The 25,567-nt window shown below is 35.1% G+C and overlaps 2 protein-coding genes across 2 annotated transcripts in view; one reads left to right on the forward strand and one right to left on the reverse strand.

Moving 5' to 3' along the window:
* The window catches only part of dntt (deoxynucleotidyltransferase, terminal), a 94,648-nt gene extending 92,833 nt beyond the window's left edge, over window positions 1-1,815 (reverse strand). Inside the window, exon 1 of the mRNA XM_016487324.1 lies at window positions 1,578-1,815. Within this exon, the coding sequence (XP_016342810.1) occupies window positions 1,578-1,765 (188 nt within the window). The 5' untranslated portion in view covers window positions 1,766-1,815. The remainder of the gene's footprint in view (window positions 1-1,577) is intronic.
* A 9,236-nt stretch (window positions 1,816-11,051) lies between these two features.
* LOC107689365 (B-cell linker protein-like) overlaps window positions 11,052-25,567 on the forward strand; it is a 25,362-nt gene continuing 10,846 nt past the window's right edge. The window contains exons 1-5 of the mRNA XM_016487325.1: window positions 11,052-11,190; window positions 11,320-11,382; window positions 20,881-20,927; window positions 24,708-24,773; window positions 25,398-25,454. Of these exons, the coding sequence (XP_016342811.1) occupies window positions 11,122-11,190; window positions 11,320-11,382; window positions 20,881-20,927; window positions 24,708-24,773; window positions 25,398-25,454 (302 nt within the window). The 5' untranslated portion in view covers window positions 11,052-11,121. The remainder of the gene's footprint in view (window positions 11,191-11,319; window positions 11,383-20,880; window positions 20,928-24,707; window positions 24,774-25,397; window positions 25,455-25,567) is intronic.

The raw sequence follows: 25,567 nt of genomic DNA on the forward strand, positions 1-25,567 counted from the left end.
ACAAAAGCGCAATGTTCTGATGTTATTGTGAGTGCACACAAATAAACGTAGAGTCTTTACAGACTCGAAAGATGTATTACTCTTATCTGTACGAGCAAAAATGACGGAATATTTTAAGAGACAGTGAGCACACCGGCGCCTCCATCTGTCCTGCAGTGAGCTGCTGTTCAGCTTCCACGCTCCGCACAGATAGCGCACATTTCTCTAGGTTAACATTAGATTGAGCGGCCATGTAAAGTTGCTAATACTTACATATTTCAGATGATAAGCCGTATTTGAGGTCGATGAATGATAGGCCAGCGTTTGGATGTCCTGCCCGATGTACTACCACATAGACCAGCCTTAACGATCTGCGTGACTTCGCCAATGTGGATTTTTTTTTTCTGCAACTAAGCAACTAATACAATTTTGGTTGACCAAGCCTCTTCTGGTCGACTAACGATTAGTCGACTATTTGGGGGCAGCCCTACAGGATAATCAATCATAACTCACTTCCAGACGCCTGACAGTCACTCAGACTCGAAATGAGCCAAAATACTGGCGTATCGGATCCTGAACGAACATTCTAATATTGTGTATAATTTTCGTGCAGCAGGGACCTGCTATCAATATGCAGGGTATTGAAATCTGTTCACTTTCACTTTAGATTTCCCGATCATGCGCAATCTGTGTAAAGAGAGCACATCTTACGAGATCAGATATTTGTCAATGAGTTCAGGATCTGTTGAGCATCAAAACCTCCAGCATGGTCCTGTCAGTCATCTTTGAGTTTTGATATTTGGGATATGGTCATTGCTCTACTCTGCTGTTTTTGACTGGCCATTGGGCTAAATTTGTCATGCAACCCTGGCAGTATGGAGCAGAGTAGACATTTTCAGGTTAGAATTGTAGCGTACGTTTTCCAGCTGAACTAATGCTGCGTCCCAATTCGCCTACTTGTACTATATCACTATGATGCATTTAAATGCACATAGTGATGCATTTAAAAGTTAATGACCAAACACATCATTATAAAAGTTCACAATGTTGCTGCAGATGAAATATAACACGGATACCATTAAATAAATAATCAATGTCTAACCTGATGAAAAAAATATTTATCACTCAAACCCCTTTCTCTGTCCGTCAGTCTCGCGTATCTGCCACGTTTGTAGTTTTTAAACACTTTTTATGCTTGTTTGTAGTTCTAATTGAATCCTCGTTCACCGCTCAATGTGTTGTGGGCAATATTAGCTGTTAGAGTGTGCATCGATCTGCACTTCGAATTCTAATTAGAAGCGGTAGACCATCTTTGACATACTCATTTCAACATACTACGATTCAAGACATACTAATTCTATTTTTGAATACTATTTAGAATAGATAATATGAGAATTGGGACTTTTTTTTTGTCCCGGTGGGCAAGAAAGTAGCTGCTGACTTGCATTTTATGAATCACCAAGGACCACGGTTTCAACCAAAAACATGGTTTCAACTTCTTTACTGTCACCAACATCTTGGCCTGAGGGTGACTCTGGAATATGAATTAGGTCACGGCGTCTCACATCATCCACTGGGTTGTTTTCTGTGTCACGTACCTGAGAGCGTCGTCTACGCAGAAGCCCTTAGATCTGGCGAGATTAGACAGAAAATTCCTTCTGCTTTTTCCCATCCTCCTCTCCACCAGGAACAGTCTCACATCCCTGAACTTCACCTCCTCGCGACCCCCAACGAAGGCAACTTCAGGCCGCCGACGCTTTCGAGTAAGAAGAGCTGTCGGAAACATCTCTGAACCAGGGCCTGGGGCTTCTGTCGCATATTCTTCACAGTTGCATGGGGTGATGCCGTTGATGTCTTATTTTCCTTTGACAGACAAAATTGGCAGTTGGTGTGGCGTGTTTGTTTATGGTTTTGGCAAAGAGTAGAAGAGTCTTACAACAGGTGCTTTTGATTTGGCACTTGTTCTGATAGGGCACTGCCAAAACTACCACTAACAGATGGATGCAGAACACCGGGTCACAGGGAAGAGAAAAGGAAAATAATACCTGCACTGAGGGCAACGTTGAATAAATAGCACAGAGTATGTTTTCACAAACTCTCTGGTATGGCAATGTGACACCACAGGCCTTTATACCACACGATCACACACATTAATGTCTGATTCCTTCATTAGGACCACTCTGAACGTATAAAGTGTAAAAGAAATTATTGTTTCTGAATAAAAATCCTAAATTTTGCTTGGTTTGGAAATGACACAAAGCTACCCTCATCTCAAATATTGATATTTTCATCATTTACTCTTCATCATGTTAGTCCAAACCTGTATGTCTTTCACAAAAGACAACAAATTAAGATATTTTGAAGAACACTGGTAACCAAACAATGTTAAGGCTCATTGACTTCCACTGCATGGACAAAAGAACAGTTTTCTCAAAATATCTTGTTTCAGAAAAGAAGACAAAAAGTCCAATTTGGAATAACGTGGGTGTGTAAATGATGACAACAAGTTATTTTTTGGGTGAAATGTCTCTTTAAAGTCTTAAAATGAGATGTGTGACCATCACTTCTCATTTCCATGGTAATTTCCACTTCGCATTTCCAACAAGACTGTTGTCAAAAAAGCCTATCATGATGATAATGGTGTTAAAAACTCTAAATGCAACTGAAGTAACTTAGGTTTATTTGATCATTCATACACATTTTTTTTAGAAAAATCATGTTCAAATGTGACTATATGATCGTCAGGCTTTTCTGGGAACGTTTATTTGTTCATCTCTCAAACATCACTGTATTGCATTGCATTAAATGTTCTGATCATCTTACTAAGACATATTATTGGAGATATAGAGTGACGACAGATAATTAATGTTATGTCAGTATCTGCTATACTGTTATAAAGACCTCATTGATTTACATAATATGCATCAGAATTTCATCTTACTTTTTGTCAATATAAGTATATAAATATCAGCATCTGCACCAAATTACACATTTTTGAGCAGTTTGAGTCTCTGAATAAAATTAAGCTGTTTTCCCCTCCATATTCTCACTATATCAGACTACATGAGCCAAAAAATAATGATGTATTAAATATAATACTCAACAGAAAAACACAAATGCAAATGCCAAGACTATATTTCAGACTAGATCAACTAGAAATAGGATTTTAAGCACCTTTGATATAGGGGGAATTCAAGTAAATTGGGACACTTTTTTCATTGAGATGACTGGGGAAAAATGGCCCAATTTTGCACTATAAAGCAATATATGTCCCTCTCTTTCTAATAAATGGCATTTAGCTGTTGCAGTAATTCCAGTGAAAACATCTCACCACCAAAGTCAACAAATAATATGGACTTGTCTGTGTGCACAGGGGTGTCGTCAAGCTGGTGTAGAAAAACACCCTTCATAAAGTGTTGCAACAAAATCTAAAGCACACAATTCCCTTGATTTCATCATTTTATGTGTAGCATTAAGGTTTGTCCTCATGGAAATCACTGGAAGCTGTTAATTAGAAGTCGTCCACATGCTTTTGGCCATTTAGTGCATTTTCAACACCATTTGGGATACATCTGTCTCGCTTTGGCATATCATATGAGATGGATGGTGGGCACATTGGGATTCAATCCATATGTTTGCAGCCACAGCATCTCTGAAAACAATGCTTACACGAGTCTGTTTCAAGCTGTTTTCCAGTCACGCAGTGAGAATATATTCATGTTCTGCAGGTGCATCTGAGTGAACTTTACCTTGTTTTTCTTGTTGCATCTCACAAGTGCTGGACTGAATTTCTCCACCGAGTTGTCGTGGGATTTGAGAGGGCTGGTCAGAGTGATAAACCTCTACAGCTGTCCAGTAACGTCCAGCAGTTTCCTCACAGACGTGGCACATATGTAGTACAGCACACCAGCCTGTTCCTAACGCACCACCATCTGCCTGAGCAAGCTAATGAGCCTCTACTCGCTAAGAAGAAACCCTTCATTAGCTGCTGAATGGACGCTAAGTACCATATGTGGAGATGAACTGGTCATTGAGGGCTTTTTAGATCTTTATTATGCCTCTTCTTTACAGAAGAACTCACACTGTTTCCCTCAGTGCATCATTCACTTCCTACTGCTTTGTTTATTTATTCTGTTGATGCTTTGTTGAGTTTTTTTCCCAGTTGCTTTTTCTTTTTATCTTTGTCTTCATCTCTGTTATTCTAATGCATGCTCTAAGCAATCATATTACAGTTTTCACCTAGCTATTGATAAAACAGGTGCACAGCTCTGGTTTCTAGATATGACTCTGGTCTCATATATAGAGACGAAATTTTTCACCTGCTTTATCATTGAGAATTATCACTCTGTCAACTTCGTCCAATAAAAAACAAATTAAAAAAACATACTAGCAAACACCCTAGTAACTGCACAGCAATAGAGCACAACAGTCGAGTTGTGGAAGTAAAAATCCCTTTCATTTTCTCCATAGGAATTGATTTTTAATGATAACTTACAAACCTTTAAAGACTGATTACTTTGAGCTACGAGGTTGTTAATCGTTGGTATAAATGCATTTGTTGAAGCCAACCAAACTGCATTATTCTACCTTATTTTTGAAATAATCATGTTCAACAGCGGATTTCCTGGTGAAGACTGACATTGTCTACAATTCAGCAGATCTCTTTTTATCTGATTGTCTCTTGATCTGATTTTCAAATACTTTTTTGCCTCAAATCAAAGTTTCACCATTTGGTTTGGTTCAATCGTGGCTTTATCGAAAACGTTTTAAATCATTAAAACTGTGTTAAGCGTGGAGCGCGGGCTAATGAAGCATAAAGAAATAGAAAGGTGAAAGAAATTCTCATTTTAGTAGGGAAGTATTTACGTGCATTTTTTATTTGTATGCCTAATATGTCGAAAATGCCAAACGTTTCGTTATCATCACTGATCAGTTAGGAATTCACGAATCACGTAAACGATAGGCCTATTTACAATTCAAAAAGGCCATATTAGAGGAAAAAGTCGAGCAGTTTCCATCACTGTCTAACATATCATAAAACAGTTCTCAAATATTCAATGTTTCGCTATTTGCCCGCATTCTCCAAGCTGCAGCTCCTCATATTATTGAAGTGTTTCACTAGTTAGCAGTGAACCGGTTCGAAGTCCTTTTAAGACATATTCTATAGTACGCATTCTATAGTCTTTGACCGGTTACCTCACCTAAATATGTTCGTTGATTTGTTGGATGTTATCTTTGGAATGGAAATATGGATATTTTATTTGTAAATATCATTCTTTTCACTTATTTCAGTTAATGTCATAAAACTAGCTAGCTGAGCCAATAGTAGTGCTGACAGTGTCGTGTAAACATGACTGAAGACGCGAAACGCGGAGGAACCGAATTGACTGAGTCAATAGGGCCTTTAGCACCGCGGGAACCTTTTCATAGTACCAGAACTAATTGTGGAACTACCCACTTTTTGGCGTTTTACCGCTCCGTTTGATTCAAACTCGTGACTTCGATCAATTCAAGCGATTCACTACCAAAAATGTTTCGAATTTCGGTATGGTTTGTAAAAGCACATAGTGATGGGTGAAACAGAGCTTTTTGAAACTCTGAATCAGTTAAACCATTGCGTCGCATCATTTGATTCAGACTTCGCGAATCATTTAGCGAATTGAAAGATTAGTGATCCGAGCTCCAAAGTCCCGATCTGAAATGATGGTTTCCGAATCATTATTCTAATCAGAATTTCAGAGCGCAGAGCGCAAATCCTTTGATTCAGATCAGAAATTCAGAGCACGAATCGCGAATCATTTGATTTAGGTTGGAACTTCGGAGTGTATGCGAATCATTTGTTTCAGAACGGGACTTCGGAGCAAGTATTGCGAATCTTATTCTGATTTTTTTTTTTATTAAAAAGTACAAAACCTCAAACCATTAAGGCAGTACAGTTATAAAACAAAACAAGAAAAAAGAAAGTATACACAAATAAATCCCTTAAAAATTAACCATTGTTTTATTATAGTAAAAGTGTAGTAACAATGTTTTTGTTTGTTTGTTTGTTTTTGTATAATTACAGTTTTACCATAAATATGGTTAGTGTAGAAAAAGCATGGATAAATTGTGTTCACCATGGTTTACTATGTTTATTTATTTTTATTTTAGTAAAACGGTTCATTTTTGTAAGGGAGGTGATGCCAGGTTAACAAAATTAATAAATAAATAAAAATGTCTATATAGGCTACTTGTCTACATCAGCTTTGAATAAAGAAAAGAGAGGTTTAGAGACAGATTTTTGTTTATGTATGTGAAATTTAGCTAGCAGGAAACAATATTAGTAATTATAAAAAGTTCTATTTTCCTGTGTTCTCTTTCGAGTAGTCAAACAATCCAAAGAAAACATCTTTAAAACAGAAAGAAAAGTCACTCACAAAATTAGATCGAATGAACATTTAAATAAATCTGAGCAAAATGTCCAAAACAAGTGAATGTTTGTTCACTTCAATTCACTTCAATGTCTGACTTATATGTGACGGGTATATTTGTAGCAATAGCCAACAATACATTGTATAGGTCAACATTATCGATTTTTTCTTTTATGCCAAAAATCATTAAGATATTAAGTAAAGATCATGTTCCATGAAGATATTTTGTACATTTCCTACCATAAATATATCAAAACCAAATTTTTGATTAGTAATATGCATTGCTAAGAACTTCATTTGGACAACTTTAAAGGTGATTTTCTCAATATTTAGATTTTTTTGCACCCTCAGATTCCAGATTTTCAAATAGTTGTATCTCAGCCAAATATTGTCCTATCCTAACAAACCATACATCAATGGAAAGATTACTTATTCAGCTTTCAAGTGACCTTTATCACTGGTTTTGTGGTCCATGGTCACATATTATATTTACATCCATAAGCCTTTTTGTGAAATTTGGAATATCTCATTAATCTGTTGCTTGACCTCTTCATATTTAAGGAGAGAACCAGGGGCGTAAATCACCCATCTGAGGGTTGTCCCCCCTAAATATATTATTACAAACCTCTCTGTGTATTGTAAATAATGCACAGAGAACTCATATTTAAACACGGTCTCCATGCCATGCACTGTACACATGCTGTGTACACATATCTGTCCTTGCAAGTACAATTTTAGTTGTATTATTTGTGTCCCCTTCAAAAATTGCTCTTGAGAAATTTTATGTTTATTGTCCCCCCCAACTGTTAGATGAAATTTACGCCCTTGGAGAGAACTATTGAGTTTCCAAAGTCGGACCGGACCAGCCTAAATTAAAAACGTACCTTTAAACCTTTATGTCCTGCTAACAACAAACAGATTGCTGTGTAATGGAGGGTAGCGTACAGTGCAAGATTTTAAAATATTGGGGGGTACATTTCTGATTATTTGAGGGGGGGTGTACTTGTCCTCCTCTATGTCTATGGTGGTTACAGCCCTGTATCTAATAGATCACAAACACTGCTGCTGCGTTAGTCCTCTATAAACACTCCCATCTAAATAACCTGCAAACACAGACCCGTCTCTCTCTCTCTCTCTCTCTCTCTCTCTCTGTCTCTCTCTCTGTATCTCTCTCTGTATCTCTCTCCTTTAATCGACCCTTTTCACATTTCCAGGTTTCTCAGCAGCGGACGTCGTCATAGTTGGGTAAACTTCGATTTTAAGAACAAATTTACCATCCCTCCCACAGATGCGTTAACTGTTTTTTTGTAATTTGATGCAAAGGTGATATAATACAAAGAATATTGTGATAAATGTACATACAATACAAATATGAAAAACTTTTTACGATTTACGATGCTGATGACCGTTAAACGCGTCATCACAGTCTTGAGAAAAGGGTCCATTGAAAGGGACCAAAAGAAAACTACAGCAATGAGAGAGACCTCATTCACAGAATCAGTATGGGTCATTTTCTCATAACCTCAGTCTCTGTCTGTCTGTGTCTGTGTGTGTGTGTGTGTGTGTGTGTGTGTGTGTGCGTCTTTGACAATGATGCTACGACTCTCATTAACTTGATGCCGGAGGTTAACCGGAGGGTCACACTGTAGCTTTTGTGTAATCATAAAGCCACTTCCTCTCAATTCTTCATGTCAGCGTGGGTTTGGATCCAGTCCAGAATTAAAAACGCAGACCGGTGAAAAATAGTCCGTGTCGGAGCACCTGCACAACAACGATTCCTGGAACAACCGTATTAACAATAACTGCTATTAATTTTATATAAAAACACTGCATCAGTACATAATTCATCTTAACATTATGAAGTAGCTGTTATAAAGTGAATCATTATGATTAATACTGCAATAATTCTTTGTAAATATAATACACAATGCATCACAAAAACATTATTACCAGCACGAGAGAGTTTTATGGCATCACAGTATTTCCAAATAACTGAATTGTAGAATCTCACTAAAACTGATAATCACATATTCCCATATGCAAATGTAATATATGTACATATACTAAATTTCCATATATGAAATATTTTGTCATATATGGAGCCTATTGGAAATTCCATCAATGCATGTTGATTCTGTAAGTAAATATATATGTATATATAACATAAGATAGACATTTATTTAAATAATTACTACAAAACATATATAAACATACAGATTTTTTATAATATATATTGTTTTCATTAAGTTGCATACATAAAATAAATATTGTTGACAGATGGTTACTACATATAATGCAATATAAAAAAATTATCATAGATATTACTAACATATGTACATATACAAATAAACTTATATTTTCATCTACTGTATATAGGGCAATGTATATCATATATTACATTTCCATATGGTTTATGCAATTTACTGATCAATTTATAAGTGAAAATTGTTTCAACACCAAATTTCTTCAGTGTACTATTCTCATAGTATCATATAGTGTTTCTCAATAACAGCATATACGTTTAAAAAAAAAAAAAAAAAGCCTAAAACTTTCCATATGAGGCATTTTTAGATGCAGAAACTTATCTTGAGCTTATTGTATCTCGTCTTTGTGAAAACCCTATTTATACCCAAGCAGCTCTTGAAACTGACCTGTTTGAAACCACTCGAGCTGTGGTGCATCGTCTGTGTGCGGCCTACAGACGAGACAAAGACGCAGGTGAAATAAACAGCTCGAAATGACATTTCCCATCATTTGGACAGCACTGAAGCTTACAGAGAGTGCTTGAGTCTGATAATTCATTAATAAGAGAGAAACAGAAACTTGTGTATTCTGTGGTCAGCAAAAACATTTGAAACCTGTGGGGGAAAACACATATCAATTTCAAAGTAAAATTTATATTTTTAGGTTGTTATTGCATAAGTCAGATAATTCAATGTCAAATATCTTCTCATGATCGCATGCTATGGTGGTTAACTGTCTTAAAAGGAAATGACAAACGTTATTAAAAGCATTTACATATTTCATTGCTTCCTGTTGAGAAAAAAACCCTTAAGACACGGCCAACTAAAAGTGAGTAAGTGGATATATTTGTAATTACCCACAAGCGCTCATTGTTCTCCATTATGTACTACGTCTACTGCATGTGTGCAAGCTGTAGGGGAGACCGGGGCTAGTTGTCACACGCTTTACTTCAGTGAATATTTCTCAGTGTGAGTTCATTTTGAAGTCAGCGTCTGAATAAATACACACATTACACGCCTTGACTGTTGAATTAATAGTCCTTTGAATGTGCGTTTCAATGGCACGATTTTCTGTTTCTATTTGGCATACAGTTTATACGCCGAAATGGACTTTGGCGTGCATATGATACGCAATTGGTAGGTTTAGGGGTGTGGGGTAGGTGTGTATTATATGCACGGCAAAATGTGTATTATATGCACGGCAACAAAATGCGTATCATATGCATGCCAAAGTCAGTTTTGTATATAAATAGCACATGAAATAAAAAAATAAAAAAATACAAATAAATAAAAAATCATGCTATTGATACACATTTTCATGAGACCAGGCTCTTATTTTCACAATGGACACTGATGTAAAGCAGCTTTACCAAAAAATTAATAGTATCTGAAATTCTGTAGGGTTCTCAATTCACTTAAAAAGATATTTTGTTTTACTATATGTTAAATAAATACATTCATACATACAACATACATAAAATATTTATGTATTATTATTATTATTATTATATGTATTATTTATTGATAGAGGAAAAAACTTGGAGAAACCACAGTGTTTGTTAAATGACCTTTTTTCTCAATTTTTTTCTCTATTAATTTTTTATAATAAATCATACAAATGATTATTATATTATATTATATTATATTAAAAATAAATTTGCAAAACCCAGGCCCAGCTGGTCATTTACAGGTCACTTAACAAACATTTTCACCAGGCAAAATATATTAATAAATAAAAAGAATAAAATAGATCAAATGGTCATTAAAGAAATCACACAAGTTGAACGTTGTCATATTATATAACAGTAAAGTATAGTATATTATAATTTATGTATTTGTTTATTTATTAAAAAATTAATTTTATTTAATTTTTAATATTTAATTACAAAAATGTATAGAAAAATTAACTTCTAAAACATCAAAACATTGTGTTTTTTTGTTTGTTTTTATTTTACAGAAAATGTTTAATGAGCTGTAAGAAAAAAAAAACAGTGAAAATGTGACAACTTGCCCCAAACTGACATAATTCTTTGCTTGAAAATAGAAAATAACCCAACTTTTTCAAATCACCAACGAAAACCAAAAAACCTCACAGTTCATGACATAAAGCTCATGTAACAGCTAGTTCCGCTCTAAAGTACGTTCTCGGGTTTATCTTTCATTTCCCTTTCTGTCTTCTGCAACCTGTGTTTTCCCACTTAACTTTAAAAAGCAGTTCATTCACACTTTATGCGCACTTTTAAGTGGCCTCAAAATCAGACGTCAGTCGAAATAGTCTGCTGTGGCTTTGCATTACCTACACAAATGAATTCCTCACCACAGTTTCTGACAGAGAAGTGTGAGAAAATAGTGGCGTATAGGGTCAGTTACCGTCAAGAGGAACTTCCCATGTTGCATGAACTTGCCTCATACAGAGCAGTAAAGCCTCTGCTAAATGTTAGTTATTGTCAGAGCCGGTTGAGAGGAGTTAGTCTAGAAAACTGACCAGGATGAGTTTACCAACTAGAGAGCAATGTGAGGGCTGGAGTCCAGCGCGGGTCGCCGCTCTTCTGAGTCAGGTGAGCCTTCGGAGATTCAATTTATCTGTAAATCACTTTTAGCAATACTATTCACCTTTTTTGTTATTTTATTGATGTGCTGCACACGACTATGTAAAATAGCTCAAACATAATGGTGTTTGTTGACAGCACAACTTGAAAGACTGTGCAGACGCTGTACAGAGAAACAGGATCGACGGCTGTCACTTTCTGGTAGATTCCTTTCTTGCTCAATATTGATGTCTTCTCTCTGCAAATGGCACATTTAGCTAAATCAAATCTGTTTTCTTTAATCATTTATATCAGTTGTTTACACTAATTCACACATTTTAGATCAAATCAGTGATAAATGCAATAAAAACGCAGCAGTGCTTTCACTCTTCCACTTGGGGAAGCGAGCAAACAAACCTGACTTCCTTGAATGTGTAATGATGACTGTGGTCTCTGTGATGGATTTGCATTGATGCAGTGTCCCAAACGTGGTCTGAAAGAGACTTTTCATGATCTACCTGGGATAGTTTAGCTGGCGGCATGACATTTCAACATCCCTCTGAATCAGCGAAGCCGGTCCGGGCGAGATTACCTGTAGGAGTGCTTGGGAAACCTGTTTGGAAACAGTCATTATGTCTGCAGTTCCATTTGGTGACAGAGAAATTACACCCTTCACAACGTGGGACATTTCCAAATGAAAACAGGATATTTAATGAGGAAAAAATGAATGGTGGGGCTTGAAGTATAGGCCAAAATTAGGTTATCAGTCCAACCCCAAAATTACTGACTGAGCGCCATATAAACTCTAATAGGAACTCGATTCAGCCTGAATCTATTCAAATCAATTACAGTATTGTGTGGATATCACTGTTTTGTTGGATTGTGTGTAGACAGTATGTGTGTAGTTTTGTGATAATGGCTGGCAAATTAAATGAGTGAATAAATAAACTATAAAAAAATTAAATTAAATAAAAATAAAAAAAGCTTTCAGTCTGAGACCCTGGGATAGGCCCCAGCATAAAATAAAATAAAATAAAATAAAATAAAATAAAATAAATTTTATGGGTTCAGACTTTTTTTTTTATAATCTAATTGAAAGTATGTTGAAAATTAAATACACTTTGTTTTTGCTTTGTTGACTTAAATTTAATAAATTAAAATAAAATTTAAAAAATGTTATTAAATAAAAATAAAAACCCTGAGAAAAACCCAGAGACCCTGGGATAGGCCCTAGCATAAAATAAAATAAAATAAAATAAAATAAAATAAAATAAAATAAAATTTATGGGTTCAGACTTTTTTATAATCTCATTGAAAGTATGTTGAAAATTAAATACACTTTGTTTTTGCTTTGTTGACTCAAAAATAAAATTACATTTAATAAAAAAAATTAAATAAAATACAAAAAAAATTTAAAGAAAGAAAAAAAATACAAATCCTCTTACCTGTTGAAAATTAAACACTCAAAAATAAAATGCAAAAATAAAAATATAGACAGAGAAATTAAAAGAAAAAAATAAGAAAAAAGAAAACTTCTTATGCTTCTTAATTATCTCATTAAAAGTTGAAAAGGAATTACGTGATTTCTTATTTTTGTTTTTCTGATTTAAAATATAAATTAAAATAATAACATATAATGAAATAATACAAAAAAATAAAAGAAAATTGGAAAAAAACATAACTAAAACCTGTTTTGGATGCTTTTTAATTATCTCATTAAAAGTAGGCTGTTGAAAATGAAATACATTGTTCCTCATTTTTGTTTTGTTGACTCAGCGAGTTGACCTCCTTCTTTTAGATTAGTTAAAAAAAACACTACTTCCTAAATACTGACCAGCCAGTAGTTTCACTTACTCACAAAAAAAGCCATTTTTTCCATGTGTAGCCTTACTAGCACTTGACGAGTGCAAATATACTATATATTTGTACGAGCTTCATCAGTGTTGTGCTCAAAGTTCAGTGAAGTCGCAGCATCGTGCCGTATGTTTCGGACGTGTTTTCCTCTATTGCTCCTCTACATCACTCCCACTGTCCTCCTGAATGGGTGTTAAGGGCATATATTAGACATCTTTGCATATTCATGTGGCGTTTATGCGGCAACCATCTGGTGAAAGAGTCTGTAGATCACAGGAAGGTTTCCTCTGACACACAGTGAGTGTGTGCTGAGAGCCTGATGAGCCGTTTGTAAACACAACATGATCACTTTCACTCCTGTGCTGGGTATAAAATAACCAACGATCACTGTAAAAAATGTTATCATCCGAAAGTAAATATGTTTTTTTCCATTACATTATAATTCCAAATAATTAACTACCTTTAAGTTATACAAGATTCAATAACATTTAAAAAAAAAAAAAAAAAAGTTGAAATTACTTGTACAGCTAGTTTGATTATATGAAAATATTCAATGAAGCAACTGATATAAAAAAAAAAAGCTGAAATAAATCTAAGATGAAGAACTTAAACGAAAATAACAAATGTTTATTTGGGGAACTAACTGAAATAAGCTGAAGTTGGAGCACTAACATTACTAACTAAATAAATAATAAATAAAGTAATATTAATAAATAATATGTCAAACTAAAACTGAAAGAAAAATAAATTAAACCTGAATAGTAATATAAGAAACACAATTTGTAAAATAAAAAATAAATTTTAAAAAAAATTTAAACTGAAAATATAAAAATAAAAGCCAATTCCAAATATTAATAAAAACTATAACAGTAATTCTAAGTTTTGTTTATTGAAATAAAAAGTAAATATAAGATGAACTGTTTCCTTGGCAACTAACTGGAAATAAATAAAACCTAGAGATAAAGCTAAAAATTAAATAAAAAAATAAATTAAACCTACAGATAAAAGAAAAAAAACCCTATTAATAAAATTAAAAAATTACATACAAAATGAAAACTGAAAATAAAAAAGCTTATTATACAGTAAATATAAATAAAGAATACTTTTAATTAAATAAATAAAATAAAACTGTTGTCACGATCTGTGTCTACACCTGAAACACCTGGGACAAATTAAACATGGGAAAGGAAGGCACATGAGGAAAACAACCACAAAACACGGAACAGAGTCTGACATAACACTCCCTGGGCGGAACTTGGGATCAGGAGCCCTCCCTGGGCAGAACCGGGGGATCTGGAGCCCTCCCTGGGCAGAACCGGGGGATCAGGAGCCCTCCCTGGGCTCAACGGGGGGATCAGGAGCCCTCCCTGGGCGGAACCGGGGATCAGGCTTCGGATCGGATAGCGCTTAAGTGGTGCTGGCATTGGAGGGTGCTCTGGAGGAGCAGGCACAGCAAAACGCTTTAGAGGAGTTGACACTGGAGCGAGCTGCCACATTAGCGTCCTTTGGGCTTGCCACATTCACTGCCGGCTGACTGGACTCGGGAAATCGGGAAGACTCTCCAGACACCGGATGACTGTCTCCTTCCAGTCGAGGTCGGTGGTGTCTGGGAGCTCCGTGGGATGATGGAATGTCATTCCGATCCGGAACAGCGTTGCGAGGGTTTCCCCCTCGAGGGAGCTGGTGAGGGCGAGCGGCACGAACGCCCTTGCAAAGACGATGGGGTCTGGGCTCGCCTGAGCCAACCTTGGGGACGTGGAGGAACGCATGGGAAAAACAACAAAGCAAACACTTTCAAAAAACGGAAATCAAAACGGGGAGAGGGGGTGCCGCTTACTTTAAGGTCCGGTATTCTGTCACGATCTGCTACGGTGCGGGAACACGGAGGAAAACAACCACAAAACACGGAACAGAGTCTGACAACTGTATTGTACTGACACAAAGAAACCAAAGAAGCATTTCTTATTTCCATAGTTCAAGTTAAAGCATTAAAATGACTAACTGCAAATAAACAAAATCAAAAACTAAAAGTTAAAAAGTTAAACCTAAATAGTAATATTTAAATAAAGGTTTTAATTGAAAGGACTAAAAGTTAAATTAAAATGAAAACAAGAAAATCAAAAGCCAATTCAAAATAATAATAAAAACTATAATAGTGTTTTTAAAGTTGAATCAGGTGGCAAAATTTTGCAGTGTAACTTAACTATATTTTTCTTTTAAAAGCTTTTTTCCAACCAGAAGCAGAGGTCAAAACATTAGATGACTGTTTTTATAAATCACAAGCCTGTGATTTCAACAGGAACAGCACAGGAAAGAAAACGAGGCACGTCAGGTGTCTTCAATCATGAGTAGCTTGCAGCTTCGAAAGCAATTTTCTGCTGCTTAGCCAGCGCCGGCCCGTTCTCAGATCAGTCTGAAAGATGAAACGTGTCAGCACAAGAGTCCTGGAGTCCGTTTGCTTGTCTTTTCCTCTTTTTCTCAGCGTTTCATTCAGACCGAGCGCTGGGTCAAACTCGACGATCTCGTGTTCTTGATATAGAATTCCTCAGATGTCTTTGACGGCTTTCAGACAGTTTTGGACCGAGTTGTGAAAGCGAGGGGTGAGTGGATGTGGGACTCAAGCTGAGACTCTGCTGAGCTTTTTAATATGCAGCTGTGATTCCAGGCCGCTGCTGAAGTGTCTCTCTCCGACTCCTGGAGAAACTGCACATAAATAATTCACTTCAGCAAGCAGCATCCAAGGAGGCGCCCAGGTGAAATATTCCATATTTTATTCTGTGTCAAAAGGCTAAGCTTGATTTTTAGGCAGGGCTAGGTGATTTTCTTGTCTTTGTCTCTTCAGAGAGTTGCAGGGATTCCGAGAGCTCAACCTCTTGCATTTGTCTCTATTAGAGCCGTTTCTCTTCAGATTCTTAAGAAAGGTGCCTCACTAAATTCGGAGGCCAGGGGTTTTGGAGCTCGGGTCAATTCAGATGCATCATGCAGCGAGTATTACTCTGAAAGCAGAAGGATGTGTGACAAACATTTTCATTTATAGCTCAATATTTGAGGCTAACTAAAGCCTTAATCATGTGACAGTGTTAACCAAAGTTCACATGCAATTAAAATATAAAAAAACTATCAAAATAAAATAAAAATACAGAAATATAATCATATAAATTAAAAGTAAAATAAGCCTTCAGCTTATTTAAAAATAAAATAAAAAGCCTCCAGCTTATTTACTGGGATAGACTCCAGAATCCACATTAAAATAAAAATAAATAAAATAAAAATAACCCCAAAATAGGATGTCCTTGACTATTACCATTGTTAAAAATATCAACATTCTAAACACAGCTAAGTGACATGACATGTGGCCAAGTATGGTGACCCATACTCGGAATTAGTGCTCTGCATTTACTTAGAACACCCTAGCAGCCAGTGTTATTTTGTTGTGTGTTTTGGTCACCCCAACAACAGCATGGCAACATTCAAAAAACACCCAGGCAACCTCATAGCAACATTCTAAAAACACCCTAGCCACCACATAGCAATGTACTAAAAACACCCTAGCAACCACATAGCAACATTCTAAATACACCCTAGCCACCACATAGCAATGTACTAAAAACACCCTAGCAACCACATAGCAACATTCTAAATACACCCTAGCCACCACATAGCAATGTACTAAAAACACCCTAGCAACTGCGTAGCAACATTCTAAAAACACCCCAGCAACGGCATATCAACATTCTAAAAACACCCCAGCAACTCCTTAGCAACATTCTAAAAACACCCTAGCAACCACAAAGCAACATTCTAAAAATCCCCAGAACACCCCAGCAACTCCATAGCAACATTCTAAAAACACCCTAGCAACCACAATGCAACATTCTAAAAACACCCCAGAACACCCTAGCAACCACATAGCAATGTTCTAAAAACACCCTAGCAAGCACACAGCAACGTTCTAAAAACACCCCAGCAACGGCATATCAACATTCTAAAAACACCCCAGCAACTCCTTAGCAACATTCTAAAAACACCCTAGCAACCACAAAGCAACATTCTAAAAAATCCCCAGAACACCCCAGCAACATTCTAAAAACACCCTAGCAACCACAATACAACATTCTAAAAACACCCCAGAACACCCTAGCAACCACATAGCAATGTTCTAAAAACACCCTGGCAACCACACACCAACGTTCTAAAAACACCCCAGCAACCGCATAGCAACATTCTAAAAACACCCCAGCAACTGCATAGAAACATTTTTAAAACACCCCAGCAACTGTGTAGCAACATTCTAAAAACACCAGAACATCCCAGCAACTGCATAGCAACATTCTAAAAAAAACACCCTAGTAACCACATAACAACATTCTACAAACACCCCAGCAGCTGCGTAGCAACATTCTAAAAACACCCTAGCAACCACATAGCAACATTCTAAAAACACCCTAGCAACCACATAGCAACATTCTAAAAACACCTTTGCAACCACATAGCTACATTCTAAAAACACCCTAACAAACACATAGCAACATTCTAAAAACACCTTAGCAACCACATAGCAACATTCTAAAAACACCCCACAACACCCCAGCAACTGCGTAGCAACATTATAAAAACACACCAGCAATGGCATAGCAACATTCTAAAAAAAAACAGAACACCCCAGCAACTCCATAGCAACATTCTAAAACACCCTAGCAACCACATAGCAACATTCTAAAAACACCTTAGCAACTGCATAGCAACATTCTAAAAACACCCCAGAACGCCCTAGCAACCACATAGCAACGTGTTAAAAGCAGTGCTGCAGTGACAGTAGCGCCCTGACAAACACTCAAAACACCTTCACACCACGACTCTCATTTCCTTCAGACAATGTCAAAATGTCATTTAAAGTAAAGTTGCATCTTCAGGAATCTTTAGACTCAGTAAGTACTAAAAAGGGCAAAATGAAAGGCGGCCTAAGTGTTCCAACATCAAACAGAAATAGGCCAAATGCAGTACATATTATTGAGGATCATTTCTGTGGGTCTCAGATGATTCATTCATGATTGCTTTTCTTCCTTCTGAAGGTCTGCTGTCATCACAGTATGTCTATTATCAAAACACTCAAATGTATGGACTTTCAACAACACACTTGAGTGCATATGGCACACGCCGGTGAATTGGAACGCAGCCTGTTTTCCCGCTGGCTAAGGTCTCCACCTAGTGTTAGAAATGAGGAAAAAGCCTGTTCAAGTTTTTTGATTACACAGAATTTATTTGACAGCTGCTTCATATAAATAATAATTTAGAAAAAAGGCTCTCAGGCTGTATATCTGAATCAGTTTGTGTTCCTTGGGAACATATGAATCTGATCAACATTTGAGCCAACACAGATGCTCAGTGAGTCCACTATTATGGAGTGGAAAAAACCACCAGCAACTCTTTTAACATGGGCTATATATATAAAAGTTAGTTTTTCATTCCAAACATAACCAGTGTGTCTCAAAACAGAAAAATGCTAAATTAGTAAGGGACATAACATTGAGATAACAACTGAATTAATCAGTGTGTTTACTGAAGGTATAAACATACTAGTGTTTAAAACATTTAACATCAATTTTATATTCCTAATAAAGCCAGAAAAAAATGCATCTTACAATCATAAACCATAAAGATGATTTCACCTTTTGGCTTGACTTAGCAACTTTTGTTACTTAGAAATCACATTCTCTGAAGTAATATGATGTTTTTCTTACTATGATCTACTATTGTAATGTATATCATGTACAGGATTTACTGGCAAATTATATTTAAGAGTGTAAATTCTCATCAGCAATACCAATATTCATGCATTATTTTGTATGTATGTGTGTGTGTGTGTGTGTTTAACATTTTTCATTTATTTAATGCAAGAAAATAAATAACTATTTAAATAGTTATCCTATTATTATTTAATTGCAGGCCACATGTCAATGATTTTTAATATATTTTTTACATTTTTTTATTTTTTTTTGTAAAATTGAAACTGAAACACGTTATGACACCAATTCATATAAACTGATCAAAAACAAAGCAATATAGCAGTATTTGCATACATATATTTTAATTTAAAGAAACTTCTGGGAACACTTTTAATTGAACAATTTTGGAGTCAATTTCTAAACCATTTAATGAAAATGAATACATTCTAAAGTTTGATTAAAAACAAGTACACTGTAAATTCCAATTAGTAAACCTTACTTAAAAAAAGCATGCAAACCGATTGCCTTGAAAAAAACAAGTAAAGTGAAATAAGAATAATAATTTGTAATAACAAAGGTTTATTTAGTGTTGTAAACTTACACGCAAGTTCTGGTAACTCAGAATCACTATTTTCAACAACTAAATGAATAAGTACAATATACTATGTGCGTATTTCAAACAACTCTTTTATTTAAGTTGAGCCAACTCATGTAACATTTCCTGCAACTTGGAATTTCTAAGTTGTATTTACTTAAACAGCAATCTGATTTACTTGCTAAAAGCATGCAAAGAAATACAGTGGTTACATGTATACTTCATCCGCAAGAAATTATTTGAAATATAATTTAATATTGTAAATAAAGTGTAGCACATGATTGAGTCAAAAACTGCTCTATTGCTGTATCAGAGATTAAAAATGAAATACCTTACCTTCAGTGCACTGAGGCCGAAACAGTACGGTGTTCACGCTGCCACAAGCACTTGTCCCAAATATGACAAATAATTCTTCAGTTAAAGGCAAGTTCCACTATTGTTGTGAATTGTAGATTACATTCACATTCATTCCTTGATATTTGCATACTTTACAAGAAAGAAAGAAAACTTCTATACATATCTACTTGAGGCCTCAGTCATAAAACCAATTGAAAAGCAGCATTTCCTCTGTATTACAGTAGTAAGTGTTACTACAGCAAAGCAATAATTACTGCAAGACAAAGAGCTCATTCAGTTTAAACCTTAAATGTGTGATCACGTAATGACTATGATTGTGATGTATTAAAAATATTGACAATAACATGGTTAACTTAAAAATAACTTAAGTGACCAAAGCCTCAGTGTTATAAAATTATAGTGTTAACACTGCAAAAGATTACAGTAAACAATTAATTATCAGTGGCACATAAAGATTGACTTTAAAACCTACTGTGAGCTCATCTTGAGGACTTTTGGCATGTTCAAGAATTGTACCTCTGACTTTTCATTTTTTAACTAGCTACAAATTTTTCAGTTTGAAAAGTAAAAAAAGTCTTAAATTCGCCAAAATACCTTGTTGCGCATGCTCTCTAACCGTGCTTATTTCTTCTTCTGTTGTTTTGTTGCACATTAGCAACACATTAGCGCACTGCTGCCTCCCACTGGTGTATTAATGTCATCGGTTTTGTTGTGGCTACTTGAATATTTGAAGTAAGAGTTACTCATTGCAGCAAGTAAGTTGTTTTATTCGCCTTAAAATGAGCTGTTACTTAATAAAACCGAGTAAGTATAACAACTAAGTAAAGATAACTAATTATATCTAAGTAAGGTAAACTATTGGATTTTACAGTGTATGCAGAAAGAATCAATCAGGTGTGCCAATTTTAGAATTGTTACATTCTGTTTAATCACAGAAAAGTTTGTTAAATAAAGTCTATTTTCGGTACAGTTACTGTGTGTGCGCGTGTGTGTGTGTGTGTGTGTGTGTGTGTCTCACAGAAACATTCAAACAGAGCCCGACTGTCACTGAACATTACTGATTCTCTTTGCAGAAATTCACCTTGAAGCTATAGAACACAGACGAGTTATGGAAAACTTTACTCTGTTTGACAGACTGAACTCAAAACATGGAAGTGATTTCTTTTAAACCTGTTGTTTCTCTTGCAGACGCTTTCGGCCGGTGACCTCAACAAATTCAGCTTCATCCATCGGCCGTAAGGGATCCGTTTCTGTTTCTATTTCTATTTCTACACTAAACTCTCCAGCCCGCTGCCTGTTTGTAGAATCCCCAGTATTTTTCTCATGTGTTCCTCACTGATAGTAGTCAATGACTGTCTGCAGGAATGAGGACGCTGGACTAGTTTTACATCTATCTATATTTTCACTACCAGTGCTGGGTAGATTATTTAAGAATTGTAGTCGATTACTGATTACAAATTACATGACAAAAATTGTATTTAAGTACATAATCTGGATTAGACATAGACATATTAGGTAATGTAGTCTGATTACTTTTTGATTACTTTTGACTTAACTACTGGGACTTAAAAAAAAGGAAAGAAAATATATTCCATTTTTAATCAATAAACATGAAAATGTCACATGGCCAAAGTCCTCCAGGTCTGAAATATTTTCACCCAGACTTCCAGAATGAATAATTAGTGAAGTTCACGGGACATGATGAAGACATACTGTAGTATTTCACAGCTACGCATCAACAGTGTTTAGTTACTTGCAATTATACGCAATTACACATGATCTAACTTGACTGAGTGGTACTTTTGTTCGGAAGCGTGGATTGCAAATCTATACATTGCATAAAAATACTAATTAAAACATGTCCATTTTCTGTGCAATTGTAGCCACCTGACTAGTGGATGGCATGTGTAATTACACAAAAACTGGAAGACTGTCCAAATGTATAGAAGAAGTAGGTTAATTTAGAAAGGAAACATTGAAAGAAAAGAAAATAAAGACTTGGTGTTAATAAATTATGAATAATTTACTGCCATTGTGTGAAGCTATGTAAAATGCAATCCATAAAAAGTAATTGTAATGGATTATGTAATCTAGATTACATGTAATCAGTTACTACCCAGCACTGTTCACTACTAAATCTATAAGACATAGAAATTTTAGCAATACAGTTATTTTTTGTATTTTTTTTTCTGCAAAGAGACAAATATATGTTGGTCAGAATATACACAAAGACATCAGCACAGAACATGAAATGATGTTTCTTGACTTGGTTTGCAGATCAAGCAGAATGTTTGCACTACTGAATATACTGAAATTTTAGGAATGTGAATTCTGCAAAGATACAAATCAATATGGTCAGAATGCAAAAAAAAAAATCAGTAATGAACATTAAATTGCTACTTTTATATTGTTACTTTATTGTTGATCCAATGCTATATTTGCTCTTTGTATCATTTTTAATCATTTATTTAAAAAATAATAATTTTTCATGCAATTTCATTTTTTACATGTATTTTTCTATATTTTACAAAATAATGCATGAAAACAACAGATTGTTTTCACTTCTAAATATCCTACATGATTTAGACATTTTAGCAATGCAATTTAATTTAATTCTTTATTTTATTTTAATTTTTTTGCAAAGAAACAAATATATATCTTATAAAGTGCATACAAGACCAACTGAGCAAAAAGTCCGTTCCTTGTCAGTTACAACTGCAACCAAAAATAAAAATGCATACTTTCACTAACCTTTAAAAACATTTTTAGAAAAGTCAAGAAGTTTGTTTCATATCCATGAAGTAAAACACATGTGCACATTTGTGACCCTGGACAACAAAACCAGTCATAAGGGTTACATTTTCTGAAATAGAGATCTATACATCAGCTGAAAGCTGAATAAATAAGCTTCCATTGATGTATGGTTTGTTAGGATTGGACGATATTTGGCTGAGATACAACTATTTGAAAATCTGGAATCTGAGGGTGCAAAAAAATCTAAATATTGAGAAAATCATCTTTAAAGTTGTCCAAATGAAGTTCTTAGCAATGCATATTACTAATCAAAAATTAAGTGTTGATATATTTACGGTAGGAAATTTACTAAATATCTTCACGGAACATGATCTTTAATTAATATCCTAATGATTTTTGGCATAAAAGAAAAATCGATAATTTTGACCCATAAAGTGTCTTTTTGGCTATTGCTACAAATATACCCCAGCGACTTAAGACTGCTTTTGTGCTCCAGGGTCACATTTGTTTATGAATACAAATGCATTAAACATCATTCACAGTGCAGCCTCTTGACTGTTAGAACAAAACAGAAGAGTGCAATAATCAAGTTCATTAAGGGAAACCATAACCATTATTATTAGACGCATAAAAGTTTGCAAAATGCACACGACAGAGACTGAGAACACAGAGGCGCAAGAAATAGCATCATTTCATTGAAGTGAATCAGTTCAAAGTGGCTCTAAATATAGAGGTAACATGATGTTCAACAGCAGTTTCATAATCCTCATTACCGACCACTTCTGTGGAAAAAAATCGCCCTCCTCGACACAGCTGCAGCATGTGCTGCTTAACCAGCGATGTCCAACACGCTCAGTCGACTACTAGCTGACACTCAACTAGCAGCTCACACTACTAACTCACCGCAGTCAGTATAGAAACACAGAATGGAGCATTTCAACAGATTCACGGCTCCTGCTACAGATAAACTTAGGTAAGGCAAGCTTTTAAATGATTTAGTTTTACTGTCATCTATGCATAAGGAAGTCGTCTGCGCTCAGTTTCAGTCGGACTACAACTAGTTAAAGATTTACATTAACTTAAAATACTTCTTTTTCAATAAATCAAAATGTTTGCATTTAGTAAATCTATATGAGCATGCAACTGAAAAACAGCAAATGATTTATCAATTATTATTATTATTTTTATCTGCATCTCTTAAAGCTAACAGGAAGCTTTTGAAAAGTCACTGAAATCATTATTTACAAAAAGTAAAACCATTTAAGATAAGTGTTCTTAGTTTGTTTTTGTTTTGTACATTTGGGATGAAACTGACTGCTGCTCATTGTGGCCAGGACACTCCTGTGAAAGAGTTTTTTAATCTCAGAGAGGCTATCAATAAAGGTTAAATAAAGATATAATCAGATATACAACAATACAATACGCCAATGAAGGTCAATGAGGACACGTCATGTGACCAGCTCGGATCGATTGATGGATATCTTGAAGTTAGTGAGTGGTTTAAGCTGGAATTGTGTTGAGTTTCTATGTGGACTGTAATTGTATTCATTATGTGTCTCAACCTCTGTCTCTTCTACACAAACACAAACACAAACACAGACGTTAGCAGCTCAGAAGCAGTTCACTTTGTATGATAAGCTGTTAAACCCAGGCTTTACGCTTCAACAGAGCTTTACAGAATGTCTGAGAGCTTCACGAAGCATGTGTACTGATACAAACACCTATCCACCTATCTTACCATTTCAGACTAAGTGTTTTTTTTAAAGAAATTAATATTTTTATTCAGGAAGGATGCATTAAATTAATCAAAAGTGACAGTAAAGACATTTATAATGTTATGAAAGAGTCCTGTTTCAAATAAATGCTGTTCTTTTGAACATTCTATTCATCAAAGAATCCTGTAAAGATAAAATGTATCACAGTTTCCACGAAAATATTGTGCAGCGCAACTGTTTTCAACATTGATAATAATCAGAAATGTTTCTTGAGCAGCAAATCAGCATATTAGAATGATTTCTGAAGATCATGTGACACTGAAGACTGGAGTAATGATGCTGAAAATACAGCTGCGCATCACAGAAATACATTACAGTTAAACATATATTTAATTAGAAAACAGTTATTTTAAATTCTAATAATATTTCAGAATTTTGATGTATTTTTGATCAAATAAATGCAGCCTACTTTTTATTACAAAAAAACCCTACCAACCAAACTTTTGATCTGCATGTGCTTTTCTTAACTCATGTTTTGACTTTCAGGCAGCTTCAAAAAATGGTTCAAGACATAAAAAAGAATGACGACAGCCTTTTCAACAGACTAAAAAGGTGTGTTATATTCTGCATACATCTTCATGAATTAAAACACAACAGAAGAAGAAAAAAGGTTATTTTTTGAGTGTCTGAAAACAGACGCAAGGAAACATCTGCTGACTGTCCTCAAACACTTTTCCTCTCACTTCCTCTATTCAGACGGAGGAATAGTCCCAAAAAGGACATTAGGTGTGGCTTGCATGACAGAAACAATGTGAAATTTACAACAAAAGCAAGCACTTGTTATTAATGAAGGAACACCTGCTGTATCAAAACATTCATAAATGCATGTGTTCATTATAATAACATGAAAACACATGGGGAAAAAGCAGATATCAGGATTAAGCATCAAATAATGTCAAGCATATGAAAAAGGACTGAAAATTGAACAAATGGTACAATTTACAAACGCAGAAATGCAACAAAATATAAAATATGTTTTATAGAATTATGGAAAGTGTGACATGCTCGATGTGCAAAACGGACACTATTTTTGGAATCAGCATCCAAAATTAGTAAAAAAAAAAAAAAAAAGTGTTGGATTTCACTCAGCAGATATGATGCAGGTTGATGTTATTTATCAATACAAATTGTCAATACAGTTGTTTTCCAATTTATTAATTTTTCCATTTATTCAAGGTTTCAGAACGAACACACAGCTAATATTCTCAAAACTGGGAGAAATACGCTGAACCGGTATCAAAGTGTCACTGTGTTTCTGTTGTGAATCCTGTTGATTGACGCTTCAGATCCTTAAAACCAAGCATGTGTGTCTTTTTCCATTTACCTGCACACGTGTCTGCTTAAAA

This window comes from Sinocyclocheilus anshuiensis, unplaced genomic scaffold, assembly GCF_001515605.1.
Source record: "Sinocyclocheilus anshuiensis isolate Anshui unplaced genomic scaffold, SAMN03320099.WGS_v1.1 scaffold709, whole genome shotgun sequence".
Lineage (NCBI taxonomy): Eukaryota > Metazoa > Chordata > Actinopteri > Cypriniformes > Cyprinidae > Sinocyclocheilus > Sinocyclocheilus anshuiensis.